At 43.6% G+C, this 20,337-nt stretch overlaps 1 protein-coding gene across 1 annotated transcript in view; it reads left to right on the top strand.

Annotated features, from left to right (window-relative positions):
• Window positions 1–286: 286 nt before the first annotated feature.
• The window catches only part of PRKCG (protein kinase C gamma), a 634,337-nt gene continuing 614,286 nt past the window's right edge, over window positions 287–20,337 (top strand). Inside the window, 1 exon segment of the mRNA XM_040434717.1 lies at window positions 287–635. Coding sequence (XP_040290651.1) covers window positions 466–635 — 170 coding nt within the window. The 5' untranslated portion in view covers window positions 287–465.

Below are 20,337 nucleotides of genomic sequence, written 5' to 3'. Positions count from 1 at the left end.
ACCATAGATAAAATCAGTATGTTTATGACTACATGATAGTTGCTGTTATTTATTACATAGCCAACCAATTCTATTAAGGTTTTCCTTTAAGAAACTCCCCTGGTTTGCTCCTAGTAGACAGAGAAAAGCCCTTCCTTTTGAAGGATATGTTGAAGAACTGCCCTCTCTATCTGCTAGGCTCCTGAAGATAGCATCATACAGTGTCTCTCTCCACACTCACACACATACATTATTCCAGTGTGTGCGCTGACGGCTGCCCTACAGTTACAGCAAGTATATTCAGCGAGAGGTTCACAGCCACAGCTCTCTCCTCTGCCATCCTTCATTCCCACAGGCACCTATTAAAGAGCTGCTTCTGGTTTTCTCTCTGCCAGGTGTTCAGGTTTTATTTCTTCGCTGTGTCCTCTGGCATTGGGTGAATCTGGAAATCTCACAGATAGTGGCAGCAATAAAGACCTGGACAAGATGGCTCAGGTGTGCACCGGCACCGACGTGGAGCAGCCTTTTGTAAAACCACTGTTTTGTAGGAAGGGAGCTCTCAGACAGAAACTAGTGCACGAGGTCAAGAGTCACAAGTTCACCGCCAGGTTCTTCAAGCAGCCAACCTTTTGCAGCCACTGTACCGATTTCATATGGTAAGTTATCTATTTGGAACTTTTTGGGTTTGCATGTCCTGCAGCATCCATTGTACTGAAATGCAAGACTCCCATCATCCCTCATCTACTGTTCCCTTACGCTTCTCCTACTCTTCTCTCACGTCATGCTGTGTTCTGTTTTAGACAGATGAGGCTTGTAATTCATTATATTCAGAGCAGATGTTCAGTTCAGGTGCTTTACTCTCCGAAGGGAAGGCTGTCACTCGTGGCTGATAAAAGTCACTCAGCAATGAAACACGTCATGCAAACTAATCGTATACTTAGGGAGTTTTGAGCAACATAGTCAGCATCATGTTAGTCTATTGTCTAAGTGACACATACCGTTTGACAATTCTGCTTATGGAGTGTGGTGCTGTATAGAAATCACGTAATATGGCCATATATGTAGCAGTGACTCATGTCTGATGCATAGTTACACCAGTAACCATTGTGTCTAGGGTACCAATACCGATCAATCAGTTAAAATACTTTTCATCATCAGGAAAATATATTTGCTATTGTTTGAGATCTGTTTGATCGTTATTGTGTAGGGTGAGTCCACACATAGCTGCTGATTCTTGGCCGATGTATGGCTGATGGTCAGCCAAAGATTGGTATGGTTTTGCAACGCTCCTGTTTGGCTGCACTGTATTCACAGGTGTTTAAAGAGAGCCCGTAGCTAGGTTTGGGGACAGTAAACCACCAGCATGTACATATGTGCACTGAAGCAAGGTATATTGTCCTCAGCATCATCTCAGCAATATGGCTGAGGCCGCTGGACTCATCACCTGGACTCCTCTCCGGTAGCAGATTAATTATTTGACTACGTTATTCTGAAATGGCTGGTTATGACTTGGGCATGGTTAGAAAGCGAAACCCCCAGGTATATAATGATATGTCGTAATTTAGTAGCCCCAAGCCTAGTAACAGGTTGCCTTTAAGATTTTTTTACCTGTGAAAACTGCGAGGCCAAAGACAAAAAGATTCACAATGAAACGTGTTTTCATGTTGTCTTGAACCTCAGCCATTAAGTTTGGTGTCAACCAGGGAATGAATTTGGCAACTGAATGAGTTGCGAATCGTAATGCACTGGGAAATAGTGGTTGCCCTGGACAATTCATTATTATAATCCAGGAGATTTGTCGACAATATTAATATGTTGGATTAATACGATGTGTTGTTATGTTTCACATACCAGGTGTGGAGGCATGATGCTCCTTATGGAGAATCCTATAAGCTGTGTATAGGAATTCCACAGGCAAATCCCTTTCACACTGCAGCATAACCATCACCTTATGATATAAACAAGAACTAAACCTACTGCATGAAGTGCTTAGCAACCATATGCTGCTGATAAAATGGTATTCACAGCGCCCTCAGCTCCCATCTATAGCTCTGCATTCATGCCAGGACCTACTGGACTTGATTGGGCTCAAACAGGTTGCCATCTGCATTAACATGACAATTAAAACGCCTTTACGGGCTGCCAATTGCTTTTTTACGGTTGTTAAGTCAAGGAAAATCTGAGATTAAATCGGAAATTTTATCAGCCAACAACAAGACCAGTTTAGATCTTGTTGCTGTAATCCCTTAAGGAATTAGCAGAATACCGCTGATTAATTCTTTATATAGAAGTAACGAAGCAGTTTATCAATTGTTGCGGAGCCTAATTTGTCAGATATGTTGGATGAGATGTTTTACACGCAGCTGCTCTGTGATATCACTATGGTTTTACATAGGACTGCAAGTGGTAAATGCAAAGAATCAAGAATGAAAACTCAGTTCTGCTACATCTTTAAACCAAATGTGGGCTACGCACCCAGAGGTCCACGTAACATCTGTAGCTCTTCAAGTAAACCAAAATCCAAGACAATGGAGAAATGCAATTGATTGTCATTATTGAGCGTCTGAATTAAGTTTGACATTTCTTCCTCTGATCCTCCACAAATCCAATGAAGTAGGTTTGCTGCCCATGAAATGTCTGCCTGACATAACTAGGCAGCCTTATAAATCAAGGCATTTTCCATTATTGATTTCTTCAAGGTTGGAACTCCACACTGGATCTGCGAATGCTCAGGCATATCACTTGATGGTGTTCCATTGTGGATACACAATACACATCTATTATAATGCCAGGCAAATGGAGGGTGGCATTTCCGATATAATGAACGGCTTAGAAATATTTATTACGGCTTGGCTGTGTGTGTGTTATGCAATGCTATGTTTACCTGGGTGTCGGTTGTAGCTGTGATCAATACTTTTATTAACCTTTAGCTTTTACTTGATGACGCAGAGGGGGATCCCCTGTCATGCTGAACATGTGTCTGATGTGCAGGCAACATGTTATACAGCAGGAGGAAATGAGCAGATTGATATACATATAGAAACAATTCAGTATAACCTGCATTGAAATCCTGGAAAAAAAACTAAAAGCGGCCCCAATGTTGTAGATGGGTCCAAATTGACAGAAGGTAGGGCAGCACAAGTAGATGGGGCCAATACAAGTTGTCAGGGTCAGTAATACCATGCTACAACATAGAATACTACCTCACAGAACCAAATGCCACAATGCAGCACAAAATACCTCCCCAGAAGCTGTCCCTCTCTGGTGGCCTTTAACAGCTTCCACATTCTGTCCTTCTCCTCCTCCAATTGTCTCTAGTATAGATATGGAACAGGGGGCTTAGGAAGTGAGATGTGGGCCACAACACCAAGCCAGCCCCATCTTCAGCATGCTGTCCGGACTACCTTTGATAATGACCCCCTATAGTTCCCCCAGTAGTACGTATGTACCCGGCCAGGAGCAGTGAGGAGGGCATCGGCCCTCTGGGAAAACTCCCTGTAGGGTCTATGGATAGTCCGCCTCTGAATCCTTCTTCTCTTTCTATGCTTAGGAGTCCTACTGAGTGATTGACGGACTTCCCTATATAAGAAATAGCTATCGATCAATGACAGAGCTGCCTGCTGCTACAGTTTATTCTGAGTCTTTCCTTATAAAGCTATATATTAAAGTAATTTTCTGTGTCTTCTATATTGATAACCTATCCTCAGAATCCTATCGATCAGATATTTATGACCTATCCTGAGGATAGGCCATCTATACAGAAAACCTTGAAAACCCTTTTAATCTCCTTCTGCTCTATAATATTCCCTACTCATAGGACTGCATTTGACAGGTTCCCTTTAACATCTGCATGTTTGTAGTCTGGCAACATACCATACATGATCCAAATGAACTGGGAGCAATTGTCTACTATAATGTTATTATCACACTCGCTTCCTTCACAAGCAGGAGTGATCTTTTGTCTTGTAAAAATGATATGAATATAATGCATTTTGTATGCACTTTTTGTTCATTTAATTTTTTTCAATTCAAATATTTTTTTATTTTTTAAGTTCTTTAAAGAACACTATGGGAAAGCGCATTAAAAAACACCATAGCACCACATCCTGCATTTTGAAGAAACACCACTGACACAAAAAACTAAATTTTTCATAGTGAGTAGGTATATTTGTCATTTGGCTTAAAGAGGGTACCTGGGAGTAAAATATTGACAAACTATCATCAGGATAGGTCATCAATATTTGATTGGTAGGAGTCCGACGCCTGGCACCCCCTCCAATTAGCTGTTTGAAGAGACCATGGCCCTCAATTTCATTGGTCACATAGCCTATGTGCCATCTAATCCAGTTCAAGCGAAGGGGTCTGGGCGGGCTAAGCCCAGCATAGCTGCTTTACAATGTGTGGTGCTGTGCTTGGTATGTTGTGAAGAGGCTGCAGCGCTCACAGGAGTGCCATGGCCTCTTTGAACAGCTGATTGCTTGGGGGGCTAGGTTCAAAGCCCCACCAATCAGATATTGATATATCCTATCTTGAGGATAGGTGATATGCTACACCCAGAAAACCCATTTAAGCAATTATCTAGCTTTTTTATTTTTTATTTTAAGTTTTAAAAACACTGAAAAAGGTGACATTTTATCACGGTCGGCGTGGCTATCACATACGTGACACAGAGGGAGGGAACGAGGAAGGCCCTGCCCAAGTGAGAGGGAAGATGGTGACCCCTGACTCACCTGGCGGCTGGCACCTGGCTGCCCTGACGTCCCTAGACGGGTTCCTCACCCGTACGCCGATCACGTGCCTAAAGCCCTGGCTTTCCCTGAGCTGAGCCCCAGATAGTGAACACGGCGATGGGAACACTAGTCCGCACCACTAGCTCTAAGGGAAAACACCAGGGGGAGGACAGACAACACAGACTCAACATATAATCCCAGGTGGGCGACAACAGGAGACAACAATAAGCCCAACAGGGATCCGGAGGGAAGCACTCTGGAACGACAACCAGGATTCACAACTCCAGTGGGTCAGTATAGATGTCCAGGCAGGAAGCTCTATAACTGGCAACTAGAGAAGTGTGAGGGGAGAATATAAGGAGGTAGGGAGTGGCAGACAAGAAACAGCTGAGGAGGAGAAGCTACGGATCCCTGAGTGAGACAAAAAGGATAGCAAGGCAAACACAGAAAACAATCACTAAGAAACAACGTGATCTTTAGATATAGAGCGCGCAGCCACCCGCTGCGACTTCCTGACCCCGGGTATAACGGAGTCAGACGTGGCTCTTGATACCCTCGTGACAGTACCCCCCCTTTCACGAGGGGCCTCCGGACACTCAGGACCAGGTCTCTCCGGATGAGAGGCATGGAAAGTCTGAATTAACCTATTGGCGTTTACCTCTGACGCTGGAACCCACATTCTTTCCTCGGGACCGTAATCCCTCCAATGCACCAGATACTGAAGAGAGCGGCGGACCCGACGAGAATCAACAATTCTGGCTATTTGAAACTCCAGATTACCAGCCACAATGACAGGAGGAGGTGGCAGCGGCGATGGTTCTAGAGGTGGAACATACTTCTTGAGTAACGATTTATGGAAGACGTTATGGATCTTAAAAGTCTGAGGTAGCTCCAGGCGAAAAGCCACAGGGTTAATGACGGCTACTATTTTATAGGGACCAATGAACCTAGGACCCAGTTTCCAAGAAGGAACCTTCAACTTAATATTCCTAGTAGACAACCACACATAGTCATTCACTCCTAGGTCCGGACCTGGCGACCGTTTCTTATCGGCCATGCATTTATATTTACCACTCATCTTTTTCAAGTTAACTTGCACCTTCTGCCATACCGATGAAAGAGATGAAGAAAACCTTTCCTCTTCGGGAACCCCAGAAGACCCCCCCTCTTTGAAAGTACAAAATTGGGGATCAAAACCGTATGCACCAAGGAATGGTAACTTGCCAGTGGACTCCTGATAATGATTATTTATGGCAAACTCAGCTAACGGTAAATATGATGACCACAACTCTTGGTTTTCAGACACAAAACACCTTAAATATGTTTCTAGGTTTTGGTTGGTACGCTCAGTCTGTCCATTCGACTGAGGATGGAAAGCTGAGGAAAAGGACAAGTGAACCCCCAAACGGGAACAAAAAGCTTTCCAAAACTTAGAAATAAACTGGGTTCCCCGATCCGAAACCACATCGGAAGGGACCCCGTGAAGCTTCACGATTTCACTGATAAACACCTGAGCGAGAGTTTTAGCATTAGGAAGTGCGGGTAGCGCAATAAAGTGTACCATTTTGCTAAACCTGTCTACTACTACCAAGATAACTGTTTTACCCGCCGACAACGGTAAGTCAGTGATGAAATCCATTGACAGATGTGTCCATGGCCTATTGGGGATGAAAAGTGGCAATAAAGACCCTGCTGGACGTGTATGAGAGACTTTCGCGCGTGCACAAGTAGAACAAGTAGACACGAAATCCATTACATCCTGACGCAACCTTGGCCACCAAAAACGACGAGATAAAAGCTCCAAGGTTGCTTTACTACCCGGGTGTCCAGCAAGTGCCGAATTATGATGTTCTTTTAATAATTCAAGACGCAGGTTTAACGGTACAAACAATTTCTCTGAGGGGCAAGAGGCCGGGGCGTCCCCCTGAGCCTCTAACACCTTTCCCTCTAGAACAGAGTGTACAGCAGAGACAACCACTCCTCTTTGTAAAATAGGTACCGGATCACAAACGTTACCCCCTCCAGGGAAACTACGAGATAATGCGTCTGCCTTGGTATTTTTTGCCCCAGGACGATAGGTGATTACAAAGTTAAATCTGGTAAAGAATAGCGACCACCTAGCTTGTCTAGGGGTGAGACGCTTAGCCGATTCTAGGTACAGAAGGTTCTTGTGATCCGTAATCACCGTGACGGGGTGGATTGCTCCCTCTAAGAAGTGACGCCACTCTTCAAGCGCCAGTTTAATCGCCAACAGTTCCCTATTTCCAATATCATAATTCTTCTCCGCAGAAGATAATTTTTTGGAAAAGAAAGCGCAAGGACGCCATTTGCCAGGAGACGGACCCTGAGACAATACAGCTCCCACTCCCACCTCTGACGCATCTACCTCGACAATAAAAGGCTGGGAGACATCAGGTTGAATTAGAACAGGTGCCGAGGTAAACCTCTCCTTTAGAGAGGAAAATGCATCTTTAGCGGCGTCAGACCATTTGGAAAAATCCGTCCCCTTCCTAGTCATGTCGGTAAGGGGTTTAACGATCACTGAATAATTTTTAATGAACTTTCTATAGAAATTAGCGAAACCCAAAAACCGTTGTAGGGCTTTAAGGTTCTCAGGAAGATCCCAATCTAAAATTGCCTGGACCTTCCCAGGATCCATGCGGAAACCTGAAGCAGATAATAGATATCCCAGGAACTGTAATTCCTGAACGGCGAAGACACATTTTTCAATTTTCGCATATAATTTATTCGTCCGTAGGACCTGCAGTACTTGCCTGACATGCACCTCATGTGTTTTCAGATCAGCCGAATAAATTAAGATATCATCTAGATATATGACTACAAACCTGCCGATGAGATGACTAAAAATATCATTAACGAAATGTTGGAAGACAGCAGGGGCATTGGTCAGACCGAAAGGCATAACTAGATTTTCATAATGCCCCTCAGGGGTGTTAAATACTGTCTTCCACTCATCCCCTTCCTTGATACGAATCAGATTGTAGGCCCCCCTAAGATCAAGTTTGGAGAACCACTTAGCACCCGCAATCTGATTAAAAAGGTCAGGAATGAGAGGAAGAGGGTATGGGTCACGGATGGTTATCTGGTTTAACTCACGGAAATCTAAGCAAGGACGCAGGCCCCCATCTTTCTTTTTAACAAAGAAAAACCCTGCAGCCACGGGTGAAGAAGAGGGTCTGATGTGTCCCTTAGCCAGACTCTCGGAGATATAATCTTTCATGGCTTGTCTCTCGGGACCCGAAAGATTATACAACCTGGACTTGGGTAATTTTGCCCCGGGAATCAGGTTAACCGGGCAATCATAAGGACGATGAGGTGGTAGTTTCTGACAACCCTTTTCAGAAAAAACGTCCTCAAAGTCCGAAATAAATGTAGGTAGGGAAGCTATGGAGGCGATTAAGCAATTGTTATTTAAGCAATTCTCTCTGCAATGCTCACTCCACTCCAATATCTCCCTGGCCTGCCAATCCACCACTGGATTGTGCACTACTAACCAGGGAAGACCCAATACCACCGGAGAGGGAAGGCCCTCCAGAACGTAACATGAAAGACACTCATTATGGTGGTCCCCTACCCGAAGGTGTAAATTATGAACAATGTGGGTGAGGTTTCTCTGAGACAGAGGAGCAGAATCTATAGCGAATACGGGAATAGGTCTCTGCAGCGTACAGAGAGACAAACCCATAGTGCGGGCAAAATGGGCATCAATCAAGTTTATCCCTGCTCCACTGTCTAGAAAAAAAGAAATAGACTCCGTCTTAACACCAAAAACAATGACCGCTGGTAACACAAATTGAGATGTTCGTATGGAGGAAACGTATACCCCCCGGCTGACATCCTCCGCACAGCCCGGGGTTAGTAGTTTTCCGACGGTCTTTTGTTTTTGAGAAAGGAGGGACAGACATTAATGAAATGACCCTTCCCCCCACAGAAAAAACAAGCCCCCCCCTACGGCGAACCTCGGGAGGACGGACCTGACGAGAAGTTCCGCCTAGCTGCATAGGCTCATCTAAGTCAGTACAGGCTGACTGTTGCTTGGGAGAGGTAACCAATTGCTCCGGAATTTTCGATCTCTCCATAAGACGTCTATCTATTCTGATAGAGAGGGACATAACAGCATCAAGGGAAAGGGGGGTCTCATACAGCGCCAGTGCATCCTTAACCCTTTCAGATAACCCAGAGCAGAACTGACTCCTGAGAGCCGGGTCGTTCCACTGAGTATCCGTAGCCCACCTACGGAACTCAGAGCAATATTCCTCTGCTGACCGATCTCCCTGTAGGAGTCTCCGTAACTTCGACTCAGCCAGGGCGACTCGGTCAGGGTCATCATATATGAGACCCAAAGCCCCAAAAAATCCCTCCACTGACCGAAGAGCCTGAGAACCAGGGGGTAACGAGAACGCCCAGGATTGCGGATCCCCCTGAAGCAGGGAAAGGACAATCCCTACCCGCTGTTCTTCATGACCTGAGGAGTAAGGGCGCAACTTAAAATATAATTTGCAGGCCTCACGGAACGTCGCAAATTTGTCCCTTCCCCCAGAAAATCTGTCGGGAAGAGCAACCTTGGGTTCTGTGACAACCTGGTTACCCATAGCAACCGCTGGGGGTGCGGTCTGCCGCATTTGCTGCTGTTGTTGGCGAACAGACGCATTCAATCCTGCCACCTCCAAAGACAGGCTTTGAAGCTGTTCTGCCAAGGCATCAATAGGATCCATATTGGATTCTAAGTAGAGAGAAAAAAAAACAACAAATAAAAAAATTATATAATTATTTTATTTATTTTTTTTCAAAAAGTAATGGCCAGTTATAATATCACGGTCGGCGTGGCTATCACATACGTGACACAGAGGGAGGGAACGAGGAAGGCCCTGCCCAAGTGAGAGGGAAGATGGTGACCCCTGACTCACCTGGCGGCTGGCACCTGGCTGCCCTGACGTCCCTAGACGGGTTCCTCACCCGTACGCCGATCACGTGCCTAAAGCCCTGGCTTTCCCTGAGCTGAGCCCTAGATAGTGAACAGGGCGATGGGAACACTAGTCCGCACCACTAGCTCTAAGGGAAAACACCAGGGGGAGGACAGACAACACAGACTCAACATATAATCCCAGGTGGGCGACAACAGGAGACAACAATAAGCCCAACAGGGATCCGGAGGGAAGCACTCTGGAACGACAACCAGGATTCACAACTCCAGTGGGTCAGTATAGATGTCCAGGCAGGAAGCTCTATAACTGGCAACTAGAGAAGTGTGAGGGGAGAATATAAGGAGGTAGGGAGTGGCAGACAAGAAACAGCTGAGGAGGAGAAGCTACGGATCCCTGAGTGAGACAAAAAGGATAGCAAGGCAAACACAGAAAACAATCACTAAGAAACAACGTGATCTTTAGATATAGAGCGCGCAGCCACCCGCTGCGACTTCCTGACCCCGGGTATAACGGAGTCAGACGTGGCTCTTGATACCCTCGTGACACATTTGTAAAAAAAAAAAAAAAAGCGCTATGTGTGAAACCACCATTAAACAATACTTTGCATCTAATGAATTACTCAATATTTTATATACAGTAGATTAATTTCATAAAGAAAAAGTAAAATATGACTTATTCAGATTTACAGCCTATATTACTGACAACAGCAATATTCCTGTATCCTGACTTCATAGTCTCCCAGCATAAAGCTCTGTTCACATATGTGTTGCTTTTATTTATAACAAAACTCTGAGGGATCCGCCATACAACTGTCGTCTGATGGATCCTATTGACTTACTGTATAATGGGGTCTGTCAGGTTCCAACCAGGTATCTGCGGTTTTCATGGGAAAACAACACTGCATGGCACTCAGGACTGTATAAGAGCAGCTCCTGCCACAATGTAGTTATCTACTCATCTATCTCCTATCTATCTATCTATCTATCTATCTATCTATCTATCTATCTATCTATCTATCTATCTATCTATCTATCTATCTATCTATCTATCTATCTATCTATCCCCATTAGGGGTGGGGGCAGGCACTGACATATATGGCTGCTATGGCCGCTGTGTTCTCCGTATGGAGAGTCTCTCTTCCTCCTCCATGGAGGTGAAGTCTTGGAGGAGATCAGTCTCACGAAGTGTCTATCTATCTATCTATCTATCTATCTATCTATCTATCTATCTATCTATCTATCTATCTATCTATCTATCTATCCATCCATTCACCTCTATCCTATTCAGTCTGGTTCCCCCTATATATTTGCTTATCTCTCTGCCCTGATAATGATAACCATATTCAGCGTGTATCATCAGTGAAGCCTTGCTGCTCATGGTGGTATACAGGGAGTTTTATATCATCTCTTGCCTTCTGTTAGTGAAGGTAATGAAGCATAGGAATGTGGCTTATCAGAGATTACAATTACGTGAAAAAGCCATTTTTCTATTCCCTTGTTAAAGTTCAAAGATTTGGTAATGTAGTGAGACTAATCCCAGGCAGCGATGAATGTATCTCCTCAGAATGGGCTCTTGTTACGGAAACATGAAATTTATTCTCAGTTACACAAGGCGTGAACGGATGGGGTGTCCAGCGGTATCTTTCCATTTTCCATAGAAATGATTTTACATCTTTGTCAACATAATGTCTAGTATGAAGACAGAACTGTGTTTTATCCAAGTGCGTTAATGCATCCTGTCATTCCATTAGTCTTAGCAGCAGCTGCCTGGCATTGCGTTCTGCCACTTGGTTTGTTATCAACCCATTTCCTCAAATTTATTTTCAGGCCAATTTTACCAACGTTTATTCTATTTAATATGTAGTGATGACATTTAATGAAGTCATTCAAGATATATAACCTTCCATTCATTTACATTACCTTTGCTGCTGAGGCCAATCGTTTCTAACCCCGTTGGTAATATTATACTATGGTCTTGTGCAGTAACTACATCATTTATTATTTTTACAAAGATAAAAGTTGTCATTTTTAAGTCATTTGCAAAGTCATTTCATAAATATATTGAAAGAAGAGGGCTGCACACTGAAATCTGTGTCAAAAAGTGCTTAAAATAAGTGTTCAATTGATTGGGTTCATTTGGCACAAATTTTAAAACATTGAAAAAAAAAAAACGCCAGTTCTTTCGGCAGTTTCAGGGTCGAAGTAGCGGAGGTGACCACATGCAGATTAAGGCCTCTTTCACACAGGCGTCACGTTTTGGCTCAGGATGCGTCCCGGGTGCATTGCGGCAAACCCGCGCGAGTAGGTACGCAATTTCAGTCAGTTTTGACTGCGATTGCGTTCCGTTGTTCAGTTTTTATCGCGCGGGTGCAATGTGTTTTGCACGCGCTTGATAAAAAACTGAATGTGGTACCCAGACCCGGACTTCTTCACTGAAGTTCAGGTTTGGGTTCAAGGATGTGTAGATGTAATTATTTTCCCTTATAACATGGTTATAAGGGAAAATAATAGCATTCTTAATACAGAATGCTTAGTAAAATAGGCTGGAGGGGTTCAAAAAAATTAAAAAAATTATTTAACTTACCCTTAATCCACTTGTTCGCGCAGCCCGGCTTCTCTTCTTTCTTCTTTCTTCAGGACCTGGGTAAAGGACCTTTGATGACATCACTGCTCTCATCACATGGTCCATCACATGATCCATCACCATGGTGATGGATCATGTGACAGGCCATGTGATGAGCGCAGTGACGTCACCACAGGTCCTTTTCCTCAAAGAAGAAAAAAAGAAGAGAAGCCAGGCTGCGCAAACAAGTGGATTAAGGTGAGGTAAATTATTATTATTTTTTTTTAACCCCTCCTGCCCTATTTTACTAAGCATTCTGTATTAAGAATGCTATTATTTTCCCTTATAACCATGTTATAAGGGAAAATAATAATGATTGGGTCCCCATGCCGATCGTCTCCTAGCAACCGTGCGTGAAAATCGCACCGTATCCGCACTTGATTGCGGATGCTTGAGATTTTCACGCAGCCCCATTCACTTCTATGGGGCCTGCGTTGCGTGAAAAACGCACAAAATGGAGCATGCTGCGATTTTAACGCAACGCACAATGATGCGTGAAAATCACCGCTCATGTGCACAGCCCCATAGAAATGAATGGGTCCGGATTCAGTGCGGGTGCAATGCGTTCACCTCACGTATTGCACCCGCGCTGAAATCTCGCCCGTGTGAAAGAGGCCTTACAGTGTTGAGTTGGCTAAATCCAACTGCAGCAGAAATCGAAGACCTAGCCTTGGATTTCGGGTGTGGATTACACAGCAAATACATACTTTTCTGATGTGTAGTTCCTCCATGTGAACATAGTCTAAATCATGGGGCCTCCTTTAACTCTCCTGGTTCTGTAGAATTAAAGGGATTTTCCAGGCATTTTATACTGATGACCCGATGCTCTTTTAGTTAACTTGAATTAGTAATGTCTGAGGAGGACTATGACATAGTGGGAATAATTATAAAAAGAAAATGGCTGCACACCATTATACATTAACAAACAATAGAGCTAAGAAATGGGGGTCATTCTAAATAAAAGTGGTACAATACTGACTATAAATGAGTCAATGGAAGCTCTTACCGCACATATTTGATCAAACGTGTGCCCATCTACCGCAGATGCGGAAGCCACCTTGATGCCTGGTAGATGGGCCCGACACACGTTTGATCAAATATGTGCGCTAAGAGCTTCCATTGACTCATTTATAGTCAGTATTGTACCAATTTTATTTAGATAAAATTTTATCCCCATTTCTTAACTCTATTGTTTGTATGTATAATGGTGTGCAGCCATTTTCTTTTTTATAACCAATAATGCTTCAAAACATCATCAAAGATGAGAACTTTCCAATATTTACTGATGACCTTCTCTTGCTCTCTTGAAGTGAAGCTTGAACGAGGTATTCTATTTTCTGCTTCTGATCAGGACAAGGCCTGCTTCCTTACATATAGTTGTAGGTTACAGGAAACCAATTTACACTAGTTTCAAATCTCTGTCTGTCCTCTCCAGCAGGCTGTTCCGGCATAGAACAACCTTCCGGAATTCTCCAGACCTGGCAATGATGGATGTTACCGCCTGTTTGCCAGACACTATTAACTATAATGGGGTCCAGCAAAGATGCCAGGAATTGGCCAGACAAAAACCACAGCATGCAACGGTTTTCGTCCAAATCCTGACATTCTATGCTGGAACAACTTGCCAGAGAGGACAGACGGTGAGATTGTCAGTGAGATTATCCATTCTCCGCCTGAGGAGATCACTGGCTGAATGGCAAAGGTTAGAGTATCTAACCCTCTGGACTAGGTTTAGGAGTTCTGCACATTTTTCTTCCTGGTTAGAAACAGGTAACTTGTGTTTTGTGCTGCACTAATCGGTTGGGAATCCTGAATAATTCTAGCAACCCACGTATAACTTCATTGCCTCATATATTATAATTAATGTTGAGCGAATCAAAGTACCTGAAGTAGACTTGATCCATCATGAAGCCAAATTTCCTCACGCTTCATGGTAATGAATCAATTTTTCCTAAAATGGCAGCTCATCCACTTGATCATGGAGAGGCCATCCTCTCCTGTTTTGATTGAAGAAAACCGGCCAAAGGACCTGCGGCGAGTGTGATGATGACATCACCACATGATCAGCAGGGGCTGCTGTAGATATCAGTATAGGCACACGGACAGCCGGATGCTGAGCGTAATGATGAGGTGTACGTACAGGTGCCATTTCCCATGTAACATTTCTGGACATCTATTCTTAAAGAAAAGACATAGTCTAGACTCCTTAGATATATATTTCTTGAGTGCACAGGAAATTCCTTGAGTGCACTTCAGAGGCTGGAAGAAATGTGGAAACAATATCAAGCACTGCAATTGGAATCCTGAACAGACTTCTTTATTGGATGAAACATCCAGCATGGGGGATGTGTGCCTCTGGACCACCATGCTGTATGTTTTATCTGAATGAATAAATAACTCTCTTCGGGATTTATGTTGCAGTGCTGAATATTGTTTTCCACATTTCTTCTGGACATCTATTCTTATCACTCTATGTTGTGTCATTTCTCTATGATTCTTTCTAGAAGTTTATGAATGAATTGCTAGCAATATGCAATAAAGGTCGTTGGTCCATCTGGGTGTTGCCAGTTGGGGGTGTGTCCCTATCCAGTGTGACACTATACAATCGGTGCTGACTTTGCAGGGACACACCCATAACTTGTAAAACCCATCTGGACCTTCACTGCAAACTGCTGGTAATTAAGAATAATAAAGGAATGGCAGACCATAAGGCCATAAGAATAGCTGCTCCATTATTACATGGGGATGCAAGTACTTGCTACAACAAGCATGTCAGGAGAGGTAACAGGTCCTGTTTGAGAACTCTTGGGTGTAATCTTTCTGGTTCTGGAGCCTTGTTCACATTTACTTTATTTACCTTTACTTGTTACCATTTAGATAAGATGCTCTCCCTTTTTAGTGTATACAGAACTGAAGATCCCATTTGACCACTGAACCTCATTATAATGAAAGGTAACACCTATATACACTGCTCAACAAAATAAAATATAGGAACACTTAAACAACACAATGTAACGCCAAGTCAATCACACTTCTGTGAAATCAAACTGTCCACTTAGGAAGCAACACTGAGCGACAATAAATTTCACATGCTGTTGTGCAAATGGGATAGACAACAGGTGGAAATTATAGGCAATTAGCAAGACACCCCCAATAAAGGAGTGGTTCTGCAGGTGGTGACCACAGACCACTTCTCAGTTCCTATGCTTCCTGGCTGATGTTTTGGTCACTTTAGAATGCTGCGGTGCTTTCACTCTAGTGGTAGCATGAGACGGAGTCTACAACCCACACAAGTGGCTCAGGTAGTGCAGCTTATCCAGGATGGCACATCAATGCAAGTTGTGGCAAGAAGGTTTTCTGTGTCGGTCAGCGTAGTGTCCAGAGCATGGAGGCGCTACCAGGAGACAGGCCAGTACATCAGGAGACATGGAGGAGGCCGTAGGAGGGCAACAACCCAGCAGCAGGACCGCTACCTCCGCCTTTGTGCAAGGAGGAACAGGAGGAGCACTGCCAGAGCCCTGCAAAATGACCTCCAGCAGGCCACAAATGTGCTGCCTGCAACATCCTCCCTCCATGTGCTGCCAGAGGTAGCCTGACTGCCATTAGATACCGAGATGAGATCCTCAGATCCCTTGTGAGACCATATGCTGGTGCGGTTGGCCCTGGTTTCCTCCTAATGCAAGACAATGCTAGACCTCATGTGGCTGGAGTGTGTCAGCAGTTCCTGCAAGACGAAGGCATTGATGCTATGGACTGGCCCGCCCGTTCCCCAGACCTGAATCCATTGAGCACATCTGGGACATTATGTCTCGCTCTATCCACCAACGTCACATTGCACCACAGACTGTCCAGGAGTTGGCAGATGCTTTAGTCCAGGTCTGGGAGGAGATCCCTCAGGAGACCGTCCGCCACCTCATCAGGAGCATGCACAGGCATTGTAGGGTGGTCATACAGGCACCTGGAGGCCACACACACTACTGTGCCTCATTTTGACTTGTTTTAAGGACATTACATCAAAGTTGGATCAGCCTGTAGTGTGTTTTTCCACTTTAATTTTGAGTGTGACTCCAAATCTAGACCGCCATGGGTTGAAAAATTTGATTTCCATTTTTTTATTTTTGTGTGATTTTGTTGTCAGCACATTCAACTATGTAAAGAACAAAGTATTTCAGAAGAATATTTAATTAACTCAGATCTAGGATGTGTTATTTTTGTGTTCCCTTTATTTTTTTGAGCAATGTATGTATAGATTACACAGTATCCACCATTGGCAGTAGCTAAACCTCCCTACAAAACAACCTCTTCACAGGTCAAAGAGGATGCCTAGAACACTCTCCCATAGAAGGCAATAAGTTATATCCAGACTACAGGTTCCTATGGTCCACATAAATAACCTACGAAAACCTCACCGTCCAATCAAACAGCATCAAAAACCTATAGAAAAAAACACATCTACACATATCAAAAAGGCTATGGGACTCCAAATATACAAAACTATGACAATCTTTATTAAATAATGAGAGCTGCTTTCTCTGTTTGGTTTACCTGCTCACCTGCATGTGATGAGCAGGTAAAACCAGCAGAGAAATCAGCGCTAGTACAGAAAAAAAAGCAGACAACCCTTTTAAAGACAAGCTTGGAAAACATTACATACAGTGCTATAGAACATACAGGGTAATACAGATCCACATATGTACCTCTTACATCCAGTGATGTCTCCTCTGATGTAGATATTCTCTTTCCTCTTCTTCTCCTGTCAGACCAGACCACCATGGTGACTTCTTTCAGCCGTGCCTCGTCTCTACAGAGTTTAACAAACAGACATCTTACTTTCCTACTTTTCCATCATCCTCCCACCTTCTCAACACCCCATCCTCCCACCCCCAATACTGTGTCCATTGTGCCCCCCAATAATATCCTGAAGAAACAGTCCCTTGAAAATACTAGTACCACACAGATACCCCCTTCCTTTCAGATCAGACCCCCATATAAAACCCTAAATGAGACCCCCCCATCTCAAACTAGACCTCCTTTAGACCACTATGTCAGACCCCGACCCAATATCAGACCTTAGATAAGACCCTCATTAGACCTCCAGACCCCCATATCAGACCTATAGATCCCCATATCAGACCTCAGACCAGACCTCCAGACTCCCATATCAGACCTTAGACCAGACCTCCAGAGCCCCATTACACCTCAGACCAGACTCCCACTAAACCTCCATACCCCCATATCTGACCCCCATTAGACCTCCAGACTGCATATCTGACCCCCATTAGACCTCCAGATCCTCAATCAGACCCCCATTAAACCACCAGACCCCCAATCAGACCCCTATTAGACCTCTCCAGACCCTCAGTCAGATGCCAGACCCCCCATTAGACCTCTCCAGACCCCCATTCAGACCTCCAGACCTCCAGTCAGACCTCCAGATCCCCCAGTCAGACTTCCAGATCCCCCAGTCAGACCTCCAGACCCCTCATTCAGACCACTCCAGACCCCCCCAGTCAGACCTCTCCAGACCCCCAGTCAGACCTCCAGACCCCGATCAGACATCCGGACCCCGGTCAGACATCCAGACCCACAGTCACACTTTAAGACCCCCCAGTCAGATACAGATACACATTCGGATAGAGCCGATAGAGCCGGACAGAGCATGTGCTGGATCGCAACCCGATGGAAACACAGGAGATCTATATTAAAAGGGACATTGAGTACCTAAATTGCTCAAACCCATTAATAACCTATTAATAACCTAGCAGGTTCACCAGTCTCATAAAAAATAATACACATCCCACAATTACTATTAATCACAATTCCATAATTTCTGACAAACAAAAAAAGTATAAAGATATATATTTTTTTAAATGTGACATTATTGCTAGATTATAACTGCATGCTTATATTAATAAAACCATGATTGTACATAAAAAAATATAACATATTGTAACGGATCTTCTGGCACCCTGACTGGGTACCTCCGTTGATGGATGCTCCTAGTGCTTCCCGAGGACTCCAAGCACTCTGCTCAACACCGTAACCACCACAAGAACCAGGAACAGGAACAGCTCTTACAAGAGCTAGGGGTTATAGCCAGGGGAGTATACAGCGTATAGCAATCCCCACACAAATGAGACGAGGCTTTAGGTTGAAGGTAAAAAGGGAACTCTTTAATGGGTTATTTTTCAGCCTTTTATGCAGGTCTCCTAGCAAGGACCTTGTAGAAGAGTGTGACAGTTTATATATTAGCCAATCATATGCATTTACAGTATTGAAACCTTTCCAGCTATTGTACACAAAACCCCTTTCCCTCTGTCTGTAACGCAATCAACAAAATACAATGGGCATTGTCTTTGACACAATCAACAAAATACAATTACCAAAACACAATAGGCTCTGCCTGTGATACAATTACCAAACATAATGGGCTAATGTAATCACTCACAGGCAGAAAACAAACATTTGTCCCAAAACACAGAAAACACTTCAAAACCCCACATATCCCCATAATTTATACATCCATGGATAGCTCTGATCTGGGTGAACAACATATCCAAAAATCACCCAGATCCGAGCAGGGGTTCCCGAATTCCATGGAAGTCACATTTGGCCGACCTCAAGCATGGCTTTCCTGCCCAAAACAGTTCCACAGATTTAGGCTGTGCGGCCGGTCTGTCTTCTCCTTCAAAGTTAGTATATGGGCCATAATTCTGAGGCAAGAGGCTGGCAAACAGGCCCCTCCAAAACCCACTGGCGAGGTTATTTTCGCCACACATATACATGATTCTTTCTTGTATAAAAAAGTATACAAAGTTATATCAGTGCAATCAATGGTCCCTAGTGAAGTATAAATTGACATTAATTTATTAATAAAAGAAAGTTTGCGTCGGCGCCCTTCCCCAAAAAAGGGGGGGGTGTAGAGCGGAGGCAAACTGCCCAACGTGTCATACAAGGTAAGTGATAAATCAAAAGAAAATTATCTAAAACTGCCAATAAAAAAAGGATGTGGTATGACTCACTCAAAGGATGGCGCCCGGTGGGTGAAGCACATCCAAAACCGTACATCCGCTAGTAAGTCATTAATCCATATCTTTTTTTATTATGCTATATAATTATTTTGTTTCTAATTAATAGGCTATACAAAATCAGTCCCAAGAAAAAAAACGCTAGTGTTTCTTTTTCTTTTTAGTCCCTTTTCTTTTTTTCTCTTCTTTTCTTTTTTCTTTATCGCTTCTCTTTCTTCTATCTCTTTTCCAGCATCCCATCAGATAAAGAAGTAGGAATAATCAAACCTCAAATAATAAGTAAACAATAGTAATTAAAAACAAGCAAATATATACCCTAAAATTAAAATTCTCACAAATTTACAAAAAGCTATTTGATTCATTCAGACTACAAGGAGCCATAGTGTCCAGTAATACTATCCACTTTGTTTCTTTACTTAACAAGGCCTGCTTGACATCCCCACCTCTGAAACCCAATCTAATCCTGTCTATGGTTGGTTAAAGGACCTTAACATGTATAGCTTGGAAGAAAGACGAAACAGAGGGGATATGATAGAAACTTTTAAATAGTAAATAAAGGGAATCAACAAGGTAAAAGAGGAGATGATATTTAAAAGAAGAAAAACTGCTACAAGGGGACATAGTTTTAAATTAGAGCGGCAAAGGTTTAAAAGTAATATCAGGAAGTATTACTTTACTGAGAGTGTAGTGGATGCATGGAATAGCCTTCCTGCAGAAGTGGTAGCTGCAAATACAGTGAAGGAGTTTATGGGATGCATGGGATAGGCATAAGGCCATCCTTCATATAAGATAGGGCCGGGGCTATACATAGTATTCACTATATTGGGCAGACTAGATGGGCCAAATGGTTTTAATCTGCCGACACATTCTATGTTTCTATGCCTCTCACTTTCAGACCTCTCGGGTCACAGGCATGATACTTACAGAAATGCCGGGGAACAGATTGTAATTTGTAACCCATCCAGATATTTTCGAGGCAGCTTGAATTTTATTGGCATGTTCTAATACCCATACCTTCAGGGCTCTTGTAGT

The sequence above is a fragment of the Bufo bufo genome, chromosome 1, assembly GCF_905171765.1.
Source record: "Bufo bufo chromosome 1, aBufBuf1.1, whole genome shotgun sequence".
Classification (NCBI taxonomy): Eukaryota; Metazoa; Chordata; class Amphibia; order Anura; family Bufonidae; genus Bufo; species Bufo bufo.
This window is presented reverse-complemented; position numbering and strand designations above follow the sequence as displayed.